Here is an 18,596-nt window from a genome sequence, read left to right as displayed (position 1 = left end):
GCTTTTCCAGGAAAGGGGCAAAAAAGGATGCTTCACTCCTTTAACTTTCTCCCCGAGTTCTGTTTTCGTGTGTGCATTCATCCCCTCTCCAGGTCATTCCTCAGAGGGGTGCCCCTGAATCTGCAGCCCTCGCTCCTTCCCGCCGTCTGGTTAGTTAAAAGCAGGGGAGTTCCCACTCCCCCTCCCCCCCCGCCCCCCGGCCCGGTGCCGGGGGTCGGAGCGCTGCCCGGGCGCCACCGCGGTGCGGGCTCGATGGGATCCCCGCCGGGGCACGTGCGGGAGTTAACCAGCGAGCGCACAGAGAAGCGGGACAACAGAGCTCTCTCTAATGAATAAGTAAAAATTAAAAAAAACAAACAGGAAAGCTCTCTTGTTTATAACCAAAGTGTTAGTGGACAAGAGGGTCATATTCCTGTTTGAAGGGAGAATTTCTCTCTTTTAAGAAGCTTTTCCTAACCTGTTTAGAAATTGGTAAAAAAGGAAAGAGAAGACAGGTCATCAGAACAGGGCACGTCAGGCTAAAGGAGACCCTGACTCCATCCTGTGTTGTCATTTGGCTCTCGGTCAGATGAGTCTTCCCCTCGCTGGTCATGAAATGCCTTAGGGGCTGACTCCTGAGGCCTTATTCATAAGTGGGGTAAGAAGAATCTGTATGCAGAGTTACAGGGATTCTTACCCCTTTTCTTTGATTTTGAGCCCCTCCTGTTTCTGTGTTGGGGCATTAGGAGATTATTACCTTGTTTCTTGTGCTGAAAAGAGGAAAAGATAATGTCCCCAGAGCTCAGGATGGGGAAGTAAGTAAGAAGCACTAGAATATACAGAAATCCTTCCCTGTCAGCAAAAAGGTGGCTGTTCATTGCTGTTAAGAATCCTTCTTCCTCATACCCCCTGCCTGGGTTGACATCCTAAGGCTAACAAGTTACAACTCAACCCTAGTATTAAGCAAGCCCAAGAATCGGGCATCAAGACTGTTGGAAACACACACACACACACAGCATTAACTCCCACAGACAAAAAAAGGGAACATGTTGATCCTTAGGGTGTATGAATTTGAGGTGACTCCCTGTTCTAGAAAGTTAACCCATGAGTCCTGAGTTGTTTTGGATAAGTCAACAATATTCATTGAATTATCTGGAGCTGAGAAGGTGGGACTTTCACTAAAAAGTAATTTTTAAAATTCAAAATTATGGCTTCTGGGAGAATTTTCAGTTGGATGGGTATGAAAGTGTACACAGAGTGAAACATCAAAATGCAAAGAAATACATGAGTCAGTATTGTTAAACAGTGTGTGATGTGTAACTAGGTTAATTTTGAGGGAAGGGGAGAAGTGAGTATTAATAGATCAGGGTGGTGTTGATTTGGGACATCTTAGAAAAAGGGAATGCTGATACTTACTTGGGCATATCTATGAAGTACTGAATTTTTTAGTTTTAAAAAATTTAATATGATTCTTTCTTGCTCTAAGTTTCTCTTTTGGGTTCCAGTTTCTTTCTTTCCCATTTTGCAGAACTCAGTACAGACCACTTGTTTGCTCTGTGTAATGCCTGGGTTCCCTTAAATGCCAAAAAACTATTTTGCTTTGGCAGCAGCTGCTAACCAGGCCTGCGGCCAAGGCATGTTCTGAAATGCAACCCTCCTGGACAGAGTTGTTTACGACCTTTCACCCAATAGCCTGGTATTCTGATAAAAATCTGCTCCCTGATTCTTCTTTCTCAGCTCCTGGGGTGAAAGGAAGGAAAGAATCTTGTAAACTCCTGTCTTGAAAATGGTGCAAACACTTGTGGGGTACAGGGGAGAAAAAGGGCAGGTCCAGGAGGAACAGCAAAGTTAGGGCTAAGCCTAGCAGTGTTGCAAGTTAGATCATCTTTACCTGTTCCTTCCCCACCCTCTTCCATCCCAGTGCCAATAGGAAACAAAGTGGTGACTTGTTTGCTTTACTGGAGGTGGGTGAGTAGCAAAGGCAAAGCTTTCAGGGAGTGAAGCCCCCTCAGTACTTGGTTACCGGTCAGAGACAAGGAACTGGTTACATTTTTCTTTAACCTCTGGCCTAACAAACATTTAAGAACTCTAAAGACTCCTAGTTCCTAAGGGAAAACGAACCCCTTTCTTTGTCTTTTATTGTTGTTGTTAATCCTTATCGGGGATATTTTTTCCATTGACTTTTTAGAGAGAGCACAAAGGAGAGGGAGAGACATATCCACTGGTTGCTTCCCACATGCTGGGACCGGTGATGGAGCCTGCAACGGAGGTACCGTGCCCTTGACCTGAATCAAACCCTCGACCCTTCAGTCCTCAGGCTCACGCTCTTAACCACTGTGCCAAACCGGCCAGGGCTCTTTGTCTTTTTAATCACTTCTGTCACCTCCACAAAGACTAAACTTCCCTTTTACTCTTTTTTTTTTTTTTTAATTGATTTGAGAGAGAGAGGAAGGGAGTGGAGAGAGAGACATCGGTGTGAGGAGAAACATCAATTGGTTGCCTCCCATATGCACCCCAACCTGGGATCAAACCTGCAACCTGGGTATGTGCTCTGACTGGAAATCGAACCAGTGACTGGGACAACACTCAACCAACTGAGCCACACCAGCCAGGGCCCGTTTACTCTTAACCATCACCCTTTCTCATTTTCCCTAGAGAATGTCAGGTTAGAGGCAAATAGAGGTTTGAAAGAGAATGTGGAATTGAGACTGCCCAACTGTGTGTGTGCCTCCAACTTACAGATAAATAAGAATACATTAATAATTGTATAGCATTTTGAGTTTGAAATGACTTTTTGTCATTTATTGAGCACCTGTAACAGACCAAGTACTTTACCTAATTACCTCAGTTATATTTTATTTATAATGTGGACGAAAACAGGTTGCATACTACACCTGACAAACTCAGGGGAGGCCTGTGGGGTGGCCTTACAAACTCAGAGACCTAAAGTAACCATATAGGATGATGGTCTGAAATTAAAATTCTTTAGTTAAAAGCAGTTCATGGTAGGTGGTCGTGTTGTAGGCTAGAATCTTCCCTGACAAAAGTCAATCTTTACCTTAATTGAACCTGTTGTCTTTTTGCATCTACGATAACATACCTTTGGAATGTTAAGGTAATTTCCCTTTTTCCAGACCCCTTGGGGCTACAGATCCCCTCATTGTTACTGTTATCCTGCTAATTGTTGACTATTAACTGTCCTGTACCCACCTTTGTAAAAGTAGTATGTGTCTATCAGTTTACTTTTCATCCAATCCCAGAGGTCTCCCCCACCACCGCTTTGCTTTCTCCCACCTCCCTAATCTATCACCAATAAATTGCATGTAACTCACTTAGGCCTCCTCTTTTGACTGTAATGAATAAAATAAGGTGCAAAACTGCCATTCTCCGGAGCATTATCTCAATCTGTTGAGATTTTGCTTCCTGGCAGTTGTCATCCGTTTGGCTACAGGTTTGAACATTTCTTAACATTGGCAAGAAGTTCATTTGTTACATTGTTCCAGAAAGGATTTAAGGTTAGATTATTTCATTTAATTCTTATAATAACCCTGTGACTCAGGGTTGATCAAGTCAGATTCAAAGATTAAGTAATTTGCCTCAGGCCTCAGATTTTCTAAGTAGAGCAAGAATTTGGACCCACGTGTGTCTGATCTAAAGTACTGTATGTACGTACTCTTTGCAATGTGTTGTCTCGCCTCTCGGGCTTTAACACATAGTGTCTTGTTTGATGTTCACTGTAAAGGATTCAGGGCAAGACATACAACTTTAGAGTTAAAGAGGACTCTAGCAAACTTTTTTTTTTTTAAAAACCAGTTCCATTATTTTATTTAAATGACTTGCCTTAAGACATACAGCTAGTAATTGGTGGAGCCACTCTCCAAAACCAGGATTCTTAATACATAATCTAGAGTTTTCTCTAGGAGGCTTTGTGAGGGTGTTTTTTATTTATTTTTAAAATTTATTTTTATTTTTTATTTTTTAATATATCTTTATTGATTTCAGAGAGAGGAAAGGAGAGGGAGAGACAGAGATAGAAACATCAATGATGAGAGAGTCATTGATCGAGCCCTCAACCCGGGCATGTTCCCTGACCGGGAATCGAACCCCGATTGCCCGGATCCTAGGTAGACTCTCAACCGCTGAGCCACGCCCGGCCGGGCAAGGGTGTTTTTTATTTAAGTTTAGCTTTAAAAAAATAAAATAAAATTATTACTTCCTGATTTGGCTCGGGGAGGGGGGGAAGGTGGGGAGAAATGTTGTCCCACTTATTTATGCATTTATTGGTTGGTTCTTGTACATGCCCTGACCTGGACCAAACCCACAACCTTGGTGTATCAGGACAACACTCTAACCAACCAGCTACCCAGCCAGGGCCTAGTTTAGCTTTAATTACTAAAAATACCTCATCTGAACAGATTGGTCGTTGCTGGAGGTGGGGGTTGGGGGCTGGGCCAAATGGGTAAAGGAAGTCAAAAGGAATAAACTTCTAGTTATAAAGTAAGTCATGGGGATGTAAGGTACCACAGTGACTATAGTTAAAAATACTGTAGGCTGGCCGGTGTGGCTCAGCCGTTGAGCATTGACCTAGGATCCAGGAGATCAGGGTTTGATTCCCGGTCAGGGCACATGCCTGGGTTGCAGGATGGATCCCCAGTGGGGGGCGTGCAGGAGGCAGCCAACCAATGACTCTCATTGTTGATGTTTCTCTCTCTCTCCCTTCCCCTCTCTGAAATCAATAAAGATATATTTAAAAATAAAAATTTTAAGAAGTACTGTATTGCATTTTTGAAAGTTACTGAGAGAATAGATTTTAAAAGTTCTCACCACAAGAAAAAATGCTGTAGTTATGTATGGTGACAGACATTAACTAGACTTATTGTGGATTGTTTCACACTATATAAAAATATTGGATCATTATGCTGTATACCCAAAACTAATATGATGTATGCCAACTATACCTAAATTGAAAAAAGAAACTCATCTGAAAGACCACATTTCATGTTTATGGGATCTATTTTTAAGTTGCCTTAGTATAATCCCTTCTCATGCTATCACCCATCTGTTTTCTTTGTTTTACTATCAAGTTCCTTAGAATAACTTATACCACTTTCTCTGTTGACTAAACTTGTCCCTTTTAGTCTGTTTTCTTCTACCACAAACACTTTTTTTCAAGGTTTCATAGGAAACTAGAGTGGTTTTTTAGGTGTTATTCCCCTTGATGCTTATATAACTTGAAAACTGCCATATCTTAAAATTTTAAACATTCCTCTTGATTTTGGACTTTCTCCTTTGCTAGCAGTTTCCTTTTTCTGTGCCCTCTGGAAGCTTTTCTTAAGGGCTTGTTTTTGGCCCTTTCCCCTTTTTTTCTTTAAGCTTTGCTCTTCAGGTCGCCCATCTTGTACATCACTCTTGTAAAAATCTACGCTATCCCTTTAGTCTGCCCCCAGAACTCCAGCTGGCATCTCTGATTTAACTTGTCCAGTATGGAATTTATAATCTTGCCCCTGTGCTCAAACTCGGTTCTTTTCCTGGTTTCTTTTTTTTAAAAAATATATCTTTATTGATTTCATAGAGAGGAAAGGAGAGGGAGAGAGAGAGATAGAAACATCAATGATGAGAGAGTCATTGCTCGGCTGCCTCCTGCACTCCCCCGACTGGGGATCGAGCTTGCAACCCGGGCATGTGCCCTGACTGAGAATCAAACCCCGATCACCTGGATCCTGGGTCCATGCTCAACCGCTGAGCCACGCCCCTGGTTTCTTTTAATGGGACCATTATACATTCCCTCTATTATCAAGGCTTAGAATCCAGGAATTGTCTTTGATTCCTTCCTCTTTGACATTCCCCACATCCACTCAACAGCCAAATTCTATACAGGCCTTCTTTCTAGTTTTTCTAGAATATCTCATCTCTTATTCCACTGCCACCACTCTGGTTCATGTCCTTGTTACTTTTGCCTAGATTATATTAATAGTTCTTAACTGATATTTATATGCTATAATCTATAGACCATGACTAAATTAATGTATCAAAATTGAGTTTCTGTCTGCTCCTATGAGGCTCCAAACCCCATTGTTTAACTGAATCAAATTCACATGCTTTGACTTGGCATGTAAAGCCTTCACAAATTGGCCTCAAACTTCCAGTCTCATTTCCCACTACTTCCTTAAGTATGTGCCCGATATCTTGGCCAAACCAGAGTACTCACTGTTCCCCTAATATATCCTTGTCTGACGTTGTTTATGCTTTCTGTCTACCTGGAATGCCTAACCTTCCTCCCATCTCTGGTTTTTGAAATCCTTCCCACTCTTGGGTGGACAGCCAAATGACTTTTTAAAAAAAATTAATTTCAGAGAGAGGAAGGGAAAGAGGGAGAGAGAGAGAAACATCAATGATGAGAGAGAGTCATTGATCGGCTGTCTCCTGCACACTGGGGATCGAGCCTGCACTCCAGGCACGGGCCCTGACCGGGAATTGAACCGTGACCACCTAGTTCACGTGTCGATGCTTAACCACTGAGCCACGCCAGCCGGGCTATGAAATCTCTCTTGATTCCCAGTCCCCTCATCTTTTGCCTTACAACCAAATAGGATTTTATTCTCTTTAGAGTATTCCATAGCACATTGTTTATATTTCTCACATAGAGCTTACATGTAAATTTCATTTTCTCTCAGATAATGAATTCCTAGAGAGAAGGAACTGTGTCCATTTAAAAATCTTTGTATTTGTCATAGCATCTAGCAGAGTACATTTTATAGGGGGAATATATTATTAAATATAAATTGAATGGATAAGGATATGTCTCCACTAGAATCATTGTAGGTGGCAGGAAGGGCACCAGGTGTTAGATCTGTGGGGTCTGACCAGACCTGGGTTCAGCAAGCTTGGTACTTGAGTTCTGGCTAAGAAAGAATTCAGACTCAAGACTCAAACTATAAGAAAAAGTTTATTTATAAAATCACAGAGGTAGAAGAAGTAATTCATAGAAGAAATGGGCCGAGGATACAAGTTATAGAGGCAAAGGGAGGGCCCTTGGAGCTTGGGAGTGAGGAAGGTAATGGTAACACGGTTAGGGGATGGGAAGGGGGAGGAGGAAGGGAAAGGCACAGGGGTGCTCCTGGGAGGGAGAGCACTCTGGGTCTTCTGTCCTAAGGGTTTTAAGGGTGGAGATCTTAGGGGAGGTCCCACGAGAAGATCTGAATAGAATATTAATCAGCTTTCTAGGTGTGTCCTTTCAGGGTCTAGGTCTCCACTGATTAATTGGTCGGTGCCAGGGTGGAGGGGTCATTATCCAACGCAGCTGGTCCTGAGGTCAGCCATGGGGTCACTGGTCTGGTTTTGTTGCTCTTCTGGGCCTGGAGCTGAAATACAATTGAAGCCTAAATGTTATCTCTAGGGAGGAAAGGTCAAGGGGTCCAAACCACATGGCCAGCAGTATGCTAGGGGAGGAAAGGTCACCCTGGGGGTGAGGTCCCACCCTACAGTTGTCTTTTGCTAGGCACCTTGGCCTTTCTGCCCTGGTGACCTTCTATACCTGGCCCATCCATTGTCCTTGCTCTGCTCACGTCTGTCTAACTGCCTACCACAGAATGTGCCACTAATTCAGAACCTGGTGTTGTTTCTTACCAGTGTTAGACTTTAAACCTTAACCTCAGTTTCTCTGTTGTACTGGAACGTATATAACCAGTCTCCCCTCAGAGGCTGTGGTCCAATTATATATCAGAGCAAGGGTGGCGAGTCGGTGAGAGGTGATGGTTTGTTTTTTCTATGTGGGGAAAATTGGCCTGTGTTGATGTTTATAAGCATGAGGGAGATGGGACATTGTGTACTTAGCCCAACTTCCCCTTTTCTGTGAAATTTTTTCTTTCTTGCACAATTCACTAATCCAGTTGGCTCAGCCCTGCCACCCAGTGGGCCAATTCATGTACTGTCAAGAACCTTAGTCCAAGAATTGTCTCAAAATCATAGCTTTTCTGTGACTTGAAACTTGGCCCAAATGGCTCCCTGAGAGGTGAAGCTGATTCTTTGCTCACGAGGAAAAGCAGCAGAGGAAGGACTACGGAGATCACGACTGCGGAAAAAACCACACGGTGAAAGTATTTTTGTTTTTTTATCCAGACTGACATTTAACAGTACCTTCTTTGTTAATAACATTTCTAGTGTACATAGAGACAACTGTACATGTGCTTTATAAAGAAATTGCACAGCCCTGGCCAGTGTGGCTCAGTTGGTGGGAGCATCCTCCCGTGCACCTGAAGGCGTCAGGTCCAACCCCCAGTTGGGGCACTGCAGCACACACGGGAGGCAACCTATCAGTGTCTCCTCCCACCCTTCCTCCTTCTCTAAAATCAATTAAAAAAAACAAACAAACTTGTACAAGCATTTGCTTGTCACTAGATAGGCCGGCAGATGTTTTTTAGAGTGTACATTGTGATTTGGAGAGCTCAAGTGACTTGCCTAGGACAAAATTCATCTGATTTATGGTTCAAAGATCTTTCTACTAGAATATCTCTGATTTTTTTTAAAAAGTCATCTTTTTTGTAAAGATTTCTCTGATTTCTACAAGCAGATTTAATTGCCACTTTTATATTCCTACAGCATGTTGGACATGCTTCTATATGTTATGATTACTGATTGTTTATCTTGTAATTATGTTTATCGGACTGTTCCTTCCCACTAACCTGAGTTCCTCAAAGGAAGGAACCACGTTGTCACGGCCTGGCAGAGTTTAGGTGCTTCAGGATTTCTAAAGGGTAAAAATTAACGCATAGGATTATTTTACCCAGCCTGTTCCATTGCTCCTCCTGCTGGTTGTGGTTTCTTCTCTAATGCTGATGGTATTTCTCCCTGGCTGTAGGCTTGGTTGTGGTAGGTGCAGATCCGTGACCTCCATAGAGAGAAAATAAAATCATGGCAGAACATTTTCCATTTCAGATGCTATAGTTTTAGCAAAGGGGCTTTCAATTCTTGGCTGGGATGAGGTGAGGTAAGAGGGCTAAATGAAGAGGCTGAGGAGTTTTTTAATACTCCGACTTAACTGGTTTCTTAGAGGTAGGATTAGAAGAAAAGTGCTGCATCAAGACTGACTACACAACACTCTTGATAGTAAAATTATTGGTCACTTGAACCAATAGCAAAGAATGATTCCAGAATAGCTCACAGTGCAGGCAGGATCTAGTTATCCTTCCTGATTTCTCTTTCACTTTCTCAAAGCCCACCCTCCATCCAAACACACATTTTATCTCAGGAAACATATTTAACTTATTCCTTCCTATTAACTATTGGGAGGATGATGAATAATTTGGTTTGGGAGCAGGCAGAAAAATTAAGGAAGGATCTTTATTTTCTAATGTTCTGCCTTGCTTTCCTCTCCTTGTGCTGGTGCAGTTTCTTGGCACTGATTTTGAGAACCATAATTGCTGGGCCATGGAAATTCTGTTTCCTTGAGAAGAAATGTGGGAAGGAGCTTGCTATGGAGTCTGTGAGGAGGGTAGGGAGGAGGTGGGTGGGCCTGGGGAGTGGCTGAGGTGCCCACAAGTTTAAGAAGTTAAGGGGGCAAGTTATTTTATTTCTTAATTTAGAAAGATTAGACACAGCTACTCTTTTTTTTTTGTTACAGTAATTGAAATTTTACATCCCATTGTACCCCTACCTTCCCTTTCCTTTTACCTCATCCTTCCAGTAGAGTTATTGCAGTTTTGGCTAAAGCAATATTCAGTGTTTACATTATCATCACTGTGTAAATAATATCCATGTGGAGCCAAGTAGTGTATTTTGATTGCTTTATGTCTTGAACGACCCTATGTTTTTTGTGAAGTTATAATAATTTAAACTATTTAGTTTACTATGTATCTATCTTAAATTTATTTCTGAAGTGACAATTCTGCCAAATATTTACTAATATTTTCTCTCATATGGGCAACCTATCAGATAGTCTAAGAAATTAATTTTCTTTTTCCTGGAGACTTGCCTCATCCTGAATAATTCTTTTTAGTCACCAGCGCCACCTGCTGACAACAGGTGGAGTTTTGGAAAGACAATTAGGAGGCACAGGGTTGATGTTTTTAAACCAGAAAATGTCCTTTTTCCTGGTTTCTGACCTTGAGAATGACAATCCGGAGGAAAAAATGTGGTTCTTATGACAGGCGTCGACAGGGAGGGTATAAAATCATAAAACATTCTCTTCCTTTGCCCCATCATCTTTTTCTTTTCTGTGTTTTCCTAGAAGAAGGAAAGTCTAAGCTTTTGTCTGATCCACCAGAGGAAGAGGGAGAGGTGGGCTACCCACTGCAAACAAAAATTTATAGCTTTATTAGCTATACTTGATGCATGATAAACTACACATACCTAAAGTGTATAATTTCATGGTTTTTGACATGTATACCTATTGTTGCTACACTCAAGATAATGAACATGTTACTTGCAAACGTTTCCTCACACCCCTTTGTAAACCATTCCTCCCTCCCTCCACAAATCCCCAGGCAACCATTGCTCTCTTTTCTGTCACTACATATAAGTTTGCACTTTTTATTATTTTATATAAATGGAAGCATGGAGATGTACTCCTTTTGTTGTTGTTTGGTTCTTTCACTTGCATTATTACTTTGAAATTCATCATGTTGTGTGGATCAGTAGTTTATTTCATTTTATGGCTCAGTGGTATTCTGTTGTATGGATTTACCACAATTGGTATATCCTTTCACTTATCAATGGACATTTGGCTTGATTCCAGTTTTTGGTTATTTCAAACAAGACTACTATGGACATTGGTATTAAAGTCTTTGTACAGAAACATACTATCATTTCTCTTGGGTCAATATTCAGGAGTGGAGTGTTTCAATTGCATGGTAAGTGTATACTTAAACTTTTTAAAAAAACTTCCCAATTGTTTTTACAAAGTGGTTGTACTATTTTACATTCCCACCAGCACACCTTGTGCTGAGAGCTGCACACTTTGTCAACAGTTGATATGGTCAGTCTTTTTAATTTTAACCGTTCTAATGGTGTGTAGTATTTTCTCATTGTGGTTTTTTTTTTATTTGCATTTCCCTAGTGACTGAAGATGTTGAGCATCTTTTCAAGTGCTTATTTTGAACTACCCCTTTTTAAATACTTCGTTGGTAACAGGGCTAATCCTAAATTTTGGCAAAGGAAGCAGTGTTACATGACAGGTGTCATTAAAGGGCCTCTTTCACCAGTTGGCTGTGAAATTTTTAAAAATTTACTAGAGATTCCCAAACCTGAGGGGTAAAATCACTCTGGTGAGTTAAGAGAACCAATGTAGGGAGCAGTTTCTTAAAAAGATGTTTCAAGTTAAAATGCCTATTATCTGAAAGTGAAGGGAGAGCCCTAGATATTTTTCTTCCCATTTCTTTCTATTAGGACAGGTTTCTATATTAAAGGCCATTTCAGAAATTAAAAGAGACTGTGCTTTGAGAGAATGGCAGAGTGGCTGTGGCCCTTAGAGAGGTGGAGAGGAGGAAATAGGGGATGAATTGCAAAAGAAGTTTGAAATGGCAGACCAGATGGGACACCCCATCTGGTAAGCACTGGCCAGTGTGTATATGTGTTCTGGGCAGGCGGGTGAGGCTGGAAGAAGAGGGGAACGTAGTGTCAATACATGATTAGATCAGGGACAGGCCCCAGATAATAGAGTAGCTGAAGGGGGAGCCTGAGACCAGAAAAAAAAGAGGGGAAATACAGAATATAAAAGTTACCTTCTAGATGGTTTTTGTTCAGAGCAGCACTGTTGCTTTAGAACATCCTGGACTAGAATAGCTTCTATTCTCAAGTCTTCTCTTCTACAAACTAGATTCCTTCAACTTTGGGCTCCCCCACCCCAGCTCTCCTTCTGGATTTCATATGACAGAAGAAACTAGCTTTTGTGGTGGCAGCGACTGCCACAGCTTTCCTCTCCTGCCACTCTCCTGACCAAAATTTAAGTGGTTCTCCATTTCCTTGACAATACAGTGTAGTGATTAAGAGTTAAGGCTCTAGAGCTAAACTGCCTGGGCTCAGTTTCTGGCTCTACCATTTATTAGCTGGATGACTGTGGGCAAGTTGCTTAATCTTCCTGTACCTCAGGTTCCTTATATAAAAATTAGGTGAGCCTGGCCCTATTGCTCCGTGGTTGAGGGTTGACCCATGAACCCAGAGGTCATGGATTGGATTCCCGGTCAGGGCACATGCCCAGGTTGTGGGCTCGATCCCCAGTAGAGGGCGTGCAGGAGGCAGCCAGTCAATGTTTCTTTCTCACTGATGTTTCTATTTCTCTCTTCCTCTCCCTCTAAAAATCGATAAAAATATATTTAAAAAAATGAGATGAAAATACTTCCTTCCTTAGAGAGTTGTGAGGATTAAACGAATTATTTAAAAGTGTTTAGAATAGCCCTGGCCGGGTGCTTCGTGGGTAGAGCATCAGCCCATGCACAGAAGGGTTGCGGGTTCAATTCCCGGTCAAGGGCACATACCTGGGTTGCAGGTTCAATCCCGGGCCTGGTCAGAGGCAACCAACAACCCTCCCTCTCTTTTTCTCTCCCCCCTCCCCCACTTCCACTCTCTCTGAAAAGCAATGGAAAAAATATCCTCAGGTGGGGATTAACAAAACAACAAGAAGAACAAATTGTGTTTAGAACATTGCCTGACAGGCTTTAAGCTCTCAATAAATGTTAGCTGTTAATTGAATTGAAACTCCTTGGCTCCACTTTCAAGGTGCTTCACCATCTGGCCTCTGCCGATCTCACCCTTCTAGTGCGTTACTTCTTGCCTCGTACATTTGAGTTTTGCTGGTTTCCCGAGTCGTGAATCTGTGCATAACTCCAGGTGCTTTCAGTTGCCTGGAAGGACCTTAACAATTGAAATCCTACCCAGTCTTCATGTCACTTCAAATCCCATCTCCTCTATGACTTCATATTATTATTTCTTGAGTTCTCTCCAGGCATCTTCCTATCAGAATTCACAGTACTATAGAATTCAGTGAATCATTACACACCCCTCGGTCCTTCATGTGAATCAGTGTTGTCTCCCTGATAGCTGCGAACTTTCCGAGGGCAGAAACAATGTCTGAGTCTTCTGAGCCCTCTTTCAGCGGCATGAACACATTGTCTTTACACATTTTCAAGCACCTATGAAGAGATTCAACATAGGCAACAGAGGAGGCGTGAAGAAGCCATAGCTTTAATAGCTGATTAGTTAGGGGTGGGGGGATGGTTTCTTTCCTATCTGTGCCATTTTCCAAAGGCAGGTTCCTTTCACCTAAGATCCAACAACCCCACTTCATTCCTGGACCAAGAAAGCAGAACACATCTTACCCACATATATTCATGAAACAGACTCTTTTCCCTAATCACTTTTCCGCTTCCCAAGAGAAAATCACTGTATTTTTATGGGTAATGATCATGTCTTCCTCTTTCAGTTCTTTCCTGTTAAAAGTCTCAACCCTTCCGTTTCCTACCGATCGTCAGGACCACTATCACCTCTGAGCTTGTAGGGGTGATCTCAGGAGTCGATGGGCTGGGACAGTGCACTCACTGTAAACGGGGCTGGGGAACTGGTGGAGTCCCTAGAGAGGTCTGCAATGCAGAGACCCTGCCCAGAATCCTTATTCTGTGATCCATCCTCACCTCTGGGCTGCAGCCCCATCTGACTGGTTAAGTGTTGTTGTTTCCTGTGTCCCCCAGTCCCCACTGTCCCTTCAGCGATTCTTTATGTTCTTCCCTGCCAATCTCTATCCCCAAATCATTTTCAAACCAATCAAGGGCTTGCTGGCCTACTTATTGAATGCAAAGCCAAAGAACAAAGAGCCCAGAAAGGAGTAGGGCTGGGAGGGTTGCTGAGGAAGGAGGAATCCCGGCATCTGAGGGGAAGAGATGCAGCTTTTCTAAGTCTGGCAAGAAGGCTCGGGCATCCTCTAGAGCAGCCTGAGCTGCCACAGTGAAGTTGGGGTCACCAGAGATTAAAACATCAAAGACACAGGAATGAAAGTAAGCATCTTCGACTGGCAGCCCTTCCTTGCACAGCCGCCTGGCAGTGTCAGTGCTTATAGCTCCCGGACGAAGACTGCGCTCCGAGTGAGAGAGTCGCTGACTCGGGGGGCACCCTCCAACGCAGAGCTGCAGGTCCTGCTCTGCTGAGAAGGCCCTGGCCACGTCCTCCGCTACCTTGATGGAGAAGGCGAGCTGCCCAGCTGTCTGCCGAATAATTATAGTTGTACCAATATAGGCAGCCTGGATCTCCACGTGGCTCCCAGGGTTAGTAGTTCGAATGGACAGACTTGAGCCCCCAGGCCGGTCGCCTCCATTGACAGAACCATCTTCAAAGGCTGCAGGAAGATTGTCCACCTCAGCCTGGTAGACCTTCTGATCAATGCATTCCTGCATGTTCTTAAATATGATGGTGAGCTGTGAGGGCAAGAGGGGAACAGTTCATTTCGGGTTCAGGGTTCAGGGCACCCGTCCCGGCTCCCAGTCAGGCCTCTGGGGCAGGGACCGATGCGAGGCTGGGCAGGGCCGGCCGGCCTGGCCCCTCGCTGTGCCCCGGGACGGCCTCCTCTCCGCTCACCCCTCGCTCCCCTAAGGCCTCAGCCTCGGCAGCTCCCGCAGGGGAGGGAAGAGCTTCCCGAGCAGGGCCCGCGCTGCTCGCGCCCTCCCCGCCTCTCCCTCCAGGGTTTCCAACCTGAGCCAAGTTCCCACGAGGGGGAGGGATTTCCAGGAGCAGGTGCGCGCAGGGGGCAGTGGCCGCGGGTAAGGGAGCGGCCGCGGGGGGCAGTGGCGACCGGTAGGGGAGTGGCCGCGGGGGGCAGTGGCGACCGGTAGGGGAGTGGCCGCGGGGGGCAGTGGCGACCGGTAGGGGAGTGGCCGCGGGGGGCAGTGGCCGCGGGTAAGGGAGTGGCCGCGGGACGGAGGGGATTGGGGGCGTTGCCGAGCAGTAGCGGGAGTGGGGGGAGTGGCCCCGTGGGGTGGCCGTGGGAGGACCCGCGGGGCGACCGAGTCCTGACCTTCCGGGTGGCGGTGGCGTTGGCCCCCGAAGCCACGGGGGAGCTGGTGGCCTGGACAAAGAGGAAGTCATTGTCCAGCAGGGGCCACGCTCCTTGGACGCGGCACGTGTGGAAGTGGTGGTGGAAGCTGCGCACGTGGGGGTCCCCGAAGGAGGCGCAGTGCAAGAAGCCCGGGGGCCGCCCGTGCAGCCGCGAGAAGCGGCCGTGGTAGTCGCAGGGGTCCGGGGCCGCGGGGCCGGGGGCGGGCCCCGGGCCGGCGCCGGGCAGGGCGGGGCCGCGGGGCGGGGGCGGGGCCGTGGGGCCCTGGCGCGAGCAGTTGTGCTGGATCATCAGGTCCTCGATGCCGTGCACGGCCGAGTGGAAGGCCAGGTCCCCGCGGCAGGTGCGCGCCGTGCGCCGCGTGCACAGCGCGTAGGAGCGCAGCGCCCGGCAGAGGCCGCCGCCCCGGGGCGCGCCCGGCGCGCCCCCGCCGCGGAGGCTCAGGGTGGACGACACGTACTCGGCGTTGCAGCGGAGGATCTTGCACTGAGAGTGGGCTGCGGGCACAGGGGCGACCCTGAGGAGCGCGCTCTCCCAGACCTCATGGGGGCCCAGGGTCCCTGACGCACCCCAAGTCCGAGCCCCCGTTCCCTAGCCCCGCCCGCACTCGGTGGTGCTGATCACGCTAAGCCCGCCAGAGCTCCCCCGCGGCCGCCGGGGTCCTCCCAGTGCCCCCCCAGGCTGCGGGCGGACGGCGCGCACCCCCGGGAGGCGCACACCTGCGGGGCGGGCAGGTGCCGGGCGCGCCGTCGGGCGTCGGGCTCACACCCGCCCAGGCCGCAGCCGGCCGCCTGGACCCCCGCCCCGACCCTGGCCCTTCCTTACCATAGCCACAGAGGAGCAGCAGGAGAGTGAGGGTGCTTAGAGTCGGGGGGCTGCCCTGGGGGGACCGGGGACTAGGGGACTGGCCCGGGTCCCCCATACCTATCCAGCCAGGTCCCCACAGGCTCCAGTTCTTTCCAGCGGATGGCTGTCCTACCTAGTGAATTTTGACTGGCCGCCCTGCAAGAGACTGAAAAACGAAATCTGGCTGGGCCTGAGGAGAGACAAGCTGAAGATGGCTCAGGATGATGTGAGGAGAGCCTGGCGAGACCGAGGGGAGGGTAAGCCGACTGCAGTCTGGGGACAGCGGAGCCCCCTCAGCCCTGGTGCGGCTGTTAAACCTCGGGCCCTGCTCCGGTGACCACGTTCAGGTCCCTTATGCAATACCCCTGGCTGGGGGGGGAAGGAGCATCGAGTGGACGGGGGTGGGGGGCAGAGTCCACTGCGCTGCCCCATCCCAGCTACCAAACAGCAGACATGTCCAAAAAGGAGGACTCCTGGGGACAGAGCAGGTCCCCATCATTCCCGAGGCTCCCGGGGGAACTGGGATCTGAAAAGTGCTTCTGGAACACTCCCGGCATCTGCCTCTCCCCATCCGGAGGGAGCTCCAGGGGTGATTCCATTCCCCCCGTGTCAGGATTTTCAGCAAGAAGGAGTACTGGCGAGCACCCACCCCTTAGGATCCAGGTAAAAAGGGAACCAGCGAACCAGTTTCTCTCACCTATTCTAGAGACTGCAACCATAACGCCCCTCTCCTGGAATAATGGGTCGCAGCCCAAGCTCCCAAATCCATGTTTGCTCGTTGTGACTCAACAGTTCTTGAATGTTTCCAAACCTGACCGAAGAATCGCTTTTTCCGTTAATCTTCCCTTTGCAAATCCACAAGTTCTCGGTCTCTTGATGAGGAGAGGACTTGGGGAGGGGCTTGCCTCTCTTGGGGTAAGGGCCTGATTGGGGGAAGAGTCATGCAGGAGGGAGAACAGGACGGCAGGACCGAGTTGTGGGGGGAAATCATTTATGACAAGGAGTGGCCACCATGCCGGAAGCCCAGTGCGAAGGGCACTGCTGAGCAGGGACGGGGTGGGAGAGTATCCTGACGAATCGTATGAGGCTGAATTTGGCCTTGATGAGAAAACCACAGACTGGGGGTGTGGGAAACTCCTAAAGAGGGAGACCTCCTCAGAAGCCTTGAGGTAACAAGGGGTGGAAGGAGCTTAAACTGCCGGAGGAGAGCCTGAGGATTAAACTTCAAATGGCCGGAGGCCTGAGGCCAGAAAGAAATCAGACAGAAGGAGAAATGGAGGTTGGGGCACCTTAGCATGGAAGAGATCTTAGCTTTTGGACCAGAGATATCTGTTATAATTTTATGAACGTCTAACTTCAATCCAAAAGCTTATTAAAGGAATTGCAATTTCATTTTGACTTACTGTTTCCAGAGGTCAAACATTACTCTGATATCCCGCTCTCCAGCCATGACTGCCTATTCTGTTGGTCAGCTCCAGCCAGGGGATCCCCCGTCTCTTTCTCCATATCTCCCCTAGGTCCCAAGACCTGCTGCAATCTCAGTGAGGTCAGGGAGCCAGAGAAGGTCTGGTGTGGGGGGAAGGGGGAGTATATGGCTGGCTGGAGCGCTGGACAGCTGAGCGGGGGAGGGAGGTGGCTACCGAGTTGACTGTTTTAAAAATAGCTAAGTCCAAAATTCCAGGAGCTTTGGTGGCAGTAGGGTGTGGGAGTGGGGAGAGTGGGAGGACTAGAAAGAATGTAGAGTATAGGGTGCCAAGTAGGGGAGGGGGGACAGAAATATGACAGGCAAGTCAGATATCCAATTCCAGCTAATATGACTCTAGTCACTGCCTACTCCAGGCAGCCCTCCAGCATGGCCACTAATGAATCCCCCACCTTTAAAAATTAGAGTGGGCAATTAATTGTACGCCTCTCCTTCACCACCCTCATCTCTGCTGTATTGAATACTGCATTTAGTTTCTGCAGAACATATCTAGTGGGAGCTGACTTTAAATAAGGTCCACAGCAGAGGTGGTTCACAGCCCTTCCCCCATCTTTGCAGAGTATTTCAGAAGGACTGAAAAAGCCAGCTGTCCAGAGGAGAAATCCGAGCTCTAAGTTGTTCAGGATGAGGGTTTGTTTCAGTCTACCAGCTCCGAGCCTTGCAGCTGTCTAGCCCCTACTACCTCCATTTTCATTCCCTTAGTTATACAGCAGTTTCTGCTCCCTCCCTCTCACCAGCACACACACACACCTGCGCTCAAACACACGGGCCTGCGCACAGCCTCCCGAGTTGCTGGGGGAGGAAGCTAACCGAAGCAAAGAAGTGAAAAAGGAATGGGGGTAGAAGGTTTTGACAGTTACTAATCCACAGGGGAGGGGTACTTGGAGAGATAAAGAAAGAAAAAGAGACTTAGAAAGATACTTTGTGGAGTAACATAATCCTGTCACCTTTTAAAATATTACAGCCAAGGAATTTAGCCATGTCATATTTTTGCAGCCATAAGGATCTGGGATCAAGTGAAATTAACCTGGGCTGATTCCAAATTATGCCACTAAGGCATCTGCATTAATTGGCTGTACATTTAATTCAGGATCTAGAGACCCACAAAGGACCCTTCTCTTTTATTATACAAATATACCTGACAAATTTAGTTTTTCCCTTCACCACATAAGGCCACATCATAAAGGCTTTTATTGCCAAATGACCCCAACCAAACTATTCAAGTCAGTTTAAAAGAATAATTTGACCATGGTG

The 18,596-nt window shown here is 46.6% G+C and overlaps 1 protein-coding gene across 1 annotated transcript; it reads right to left on the bottom strand.

Annotated features, from left to right (window-relative positions):
* Positions 1-13,139: 13,139 nt before the first annotated feature.
* Positions 13,140-17,414, bottom strand: HJV (hemojuvelin BMP co-receptor). Its single transcript, XM_081122187.1, has 5 exons — positions 17,263-17,414; positions 16,557-16,670; positions 15,839-16,025; positions 14,975-15,510; positions 13,140-14,378 (listed from the first exon to the last, which is right to left on the bottom strand). Exons 3-5 carry the CDS (start codon positions 15,933-15,935, stop codon positions 13,752-13,754), a joined length of 1,260 nt encoding a protein of 419 aa, XP_080978313.1. The 5' UTR covers positions 15,936-16,025; positions 16,557-16,670; positions 17,263-17,414; the 3' UTR covers positions 13,140-13,751.
* Positions 17,415-18,596: the final 1,182 nt, after the last annotated feature.

Source organism: Miniopterus schreibersii (genome assembly GCF_964146895.1).
Source record: "Miniopterus schreibersii genome assembly, chromosome: 19".
Taxonomy (NCBI): domain Eukaryota; kingdom Metazoa; phylum Chordata; class Mammalia; order Chiroptera; family Miniopteridae; genus Miniopterus; species Miniopterus schreibersii.
Note: the sequence above shows the minus strand (reverse complement) of the source record. Positions and strands in the feature narration are given on the sequence as shown.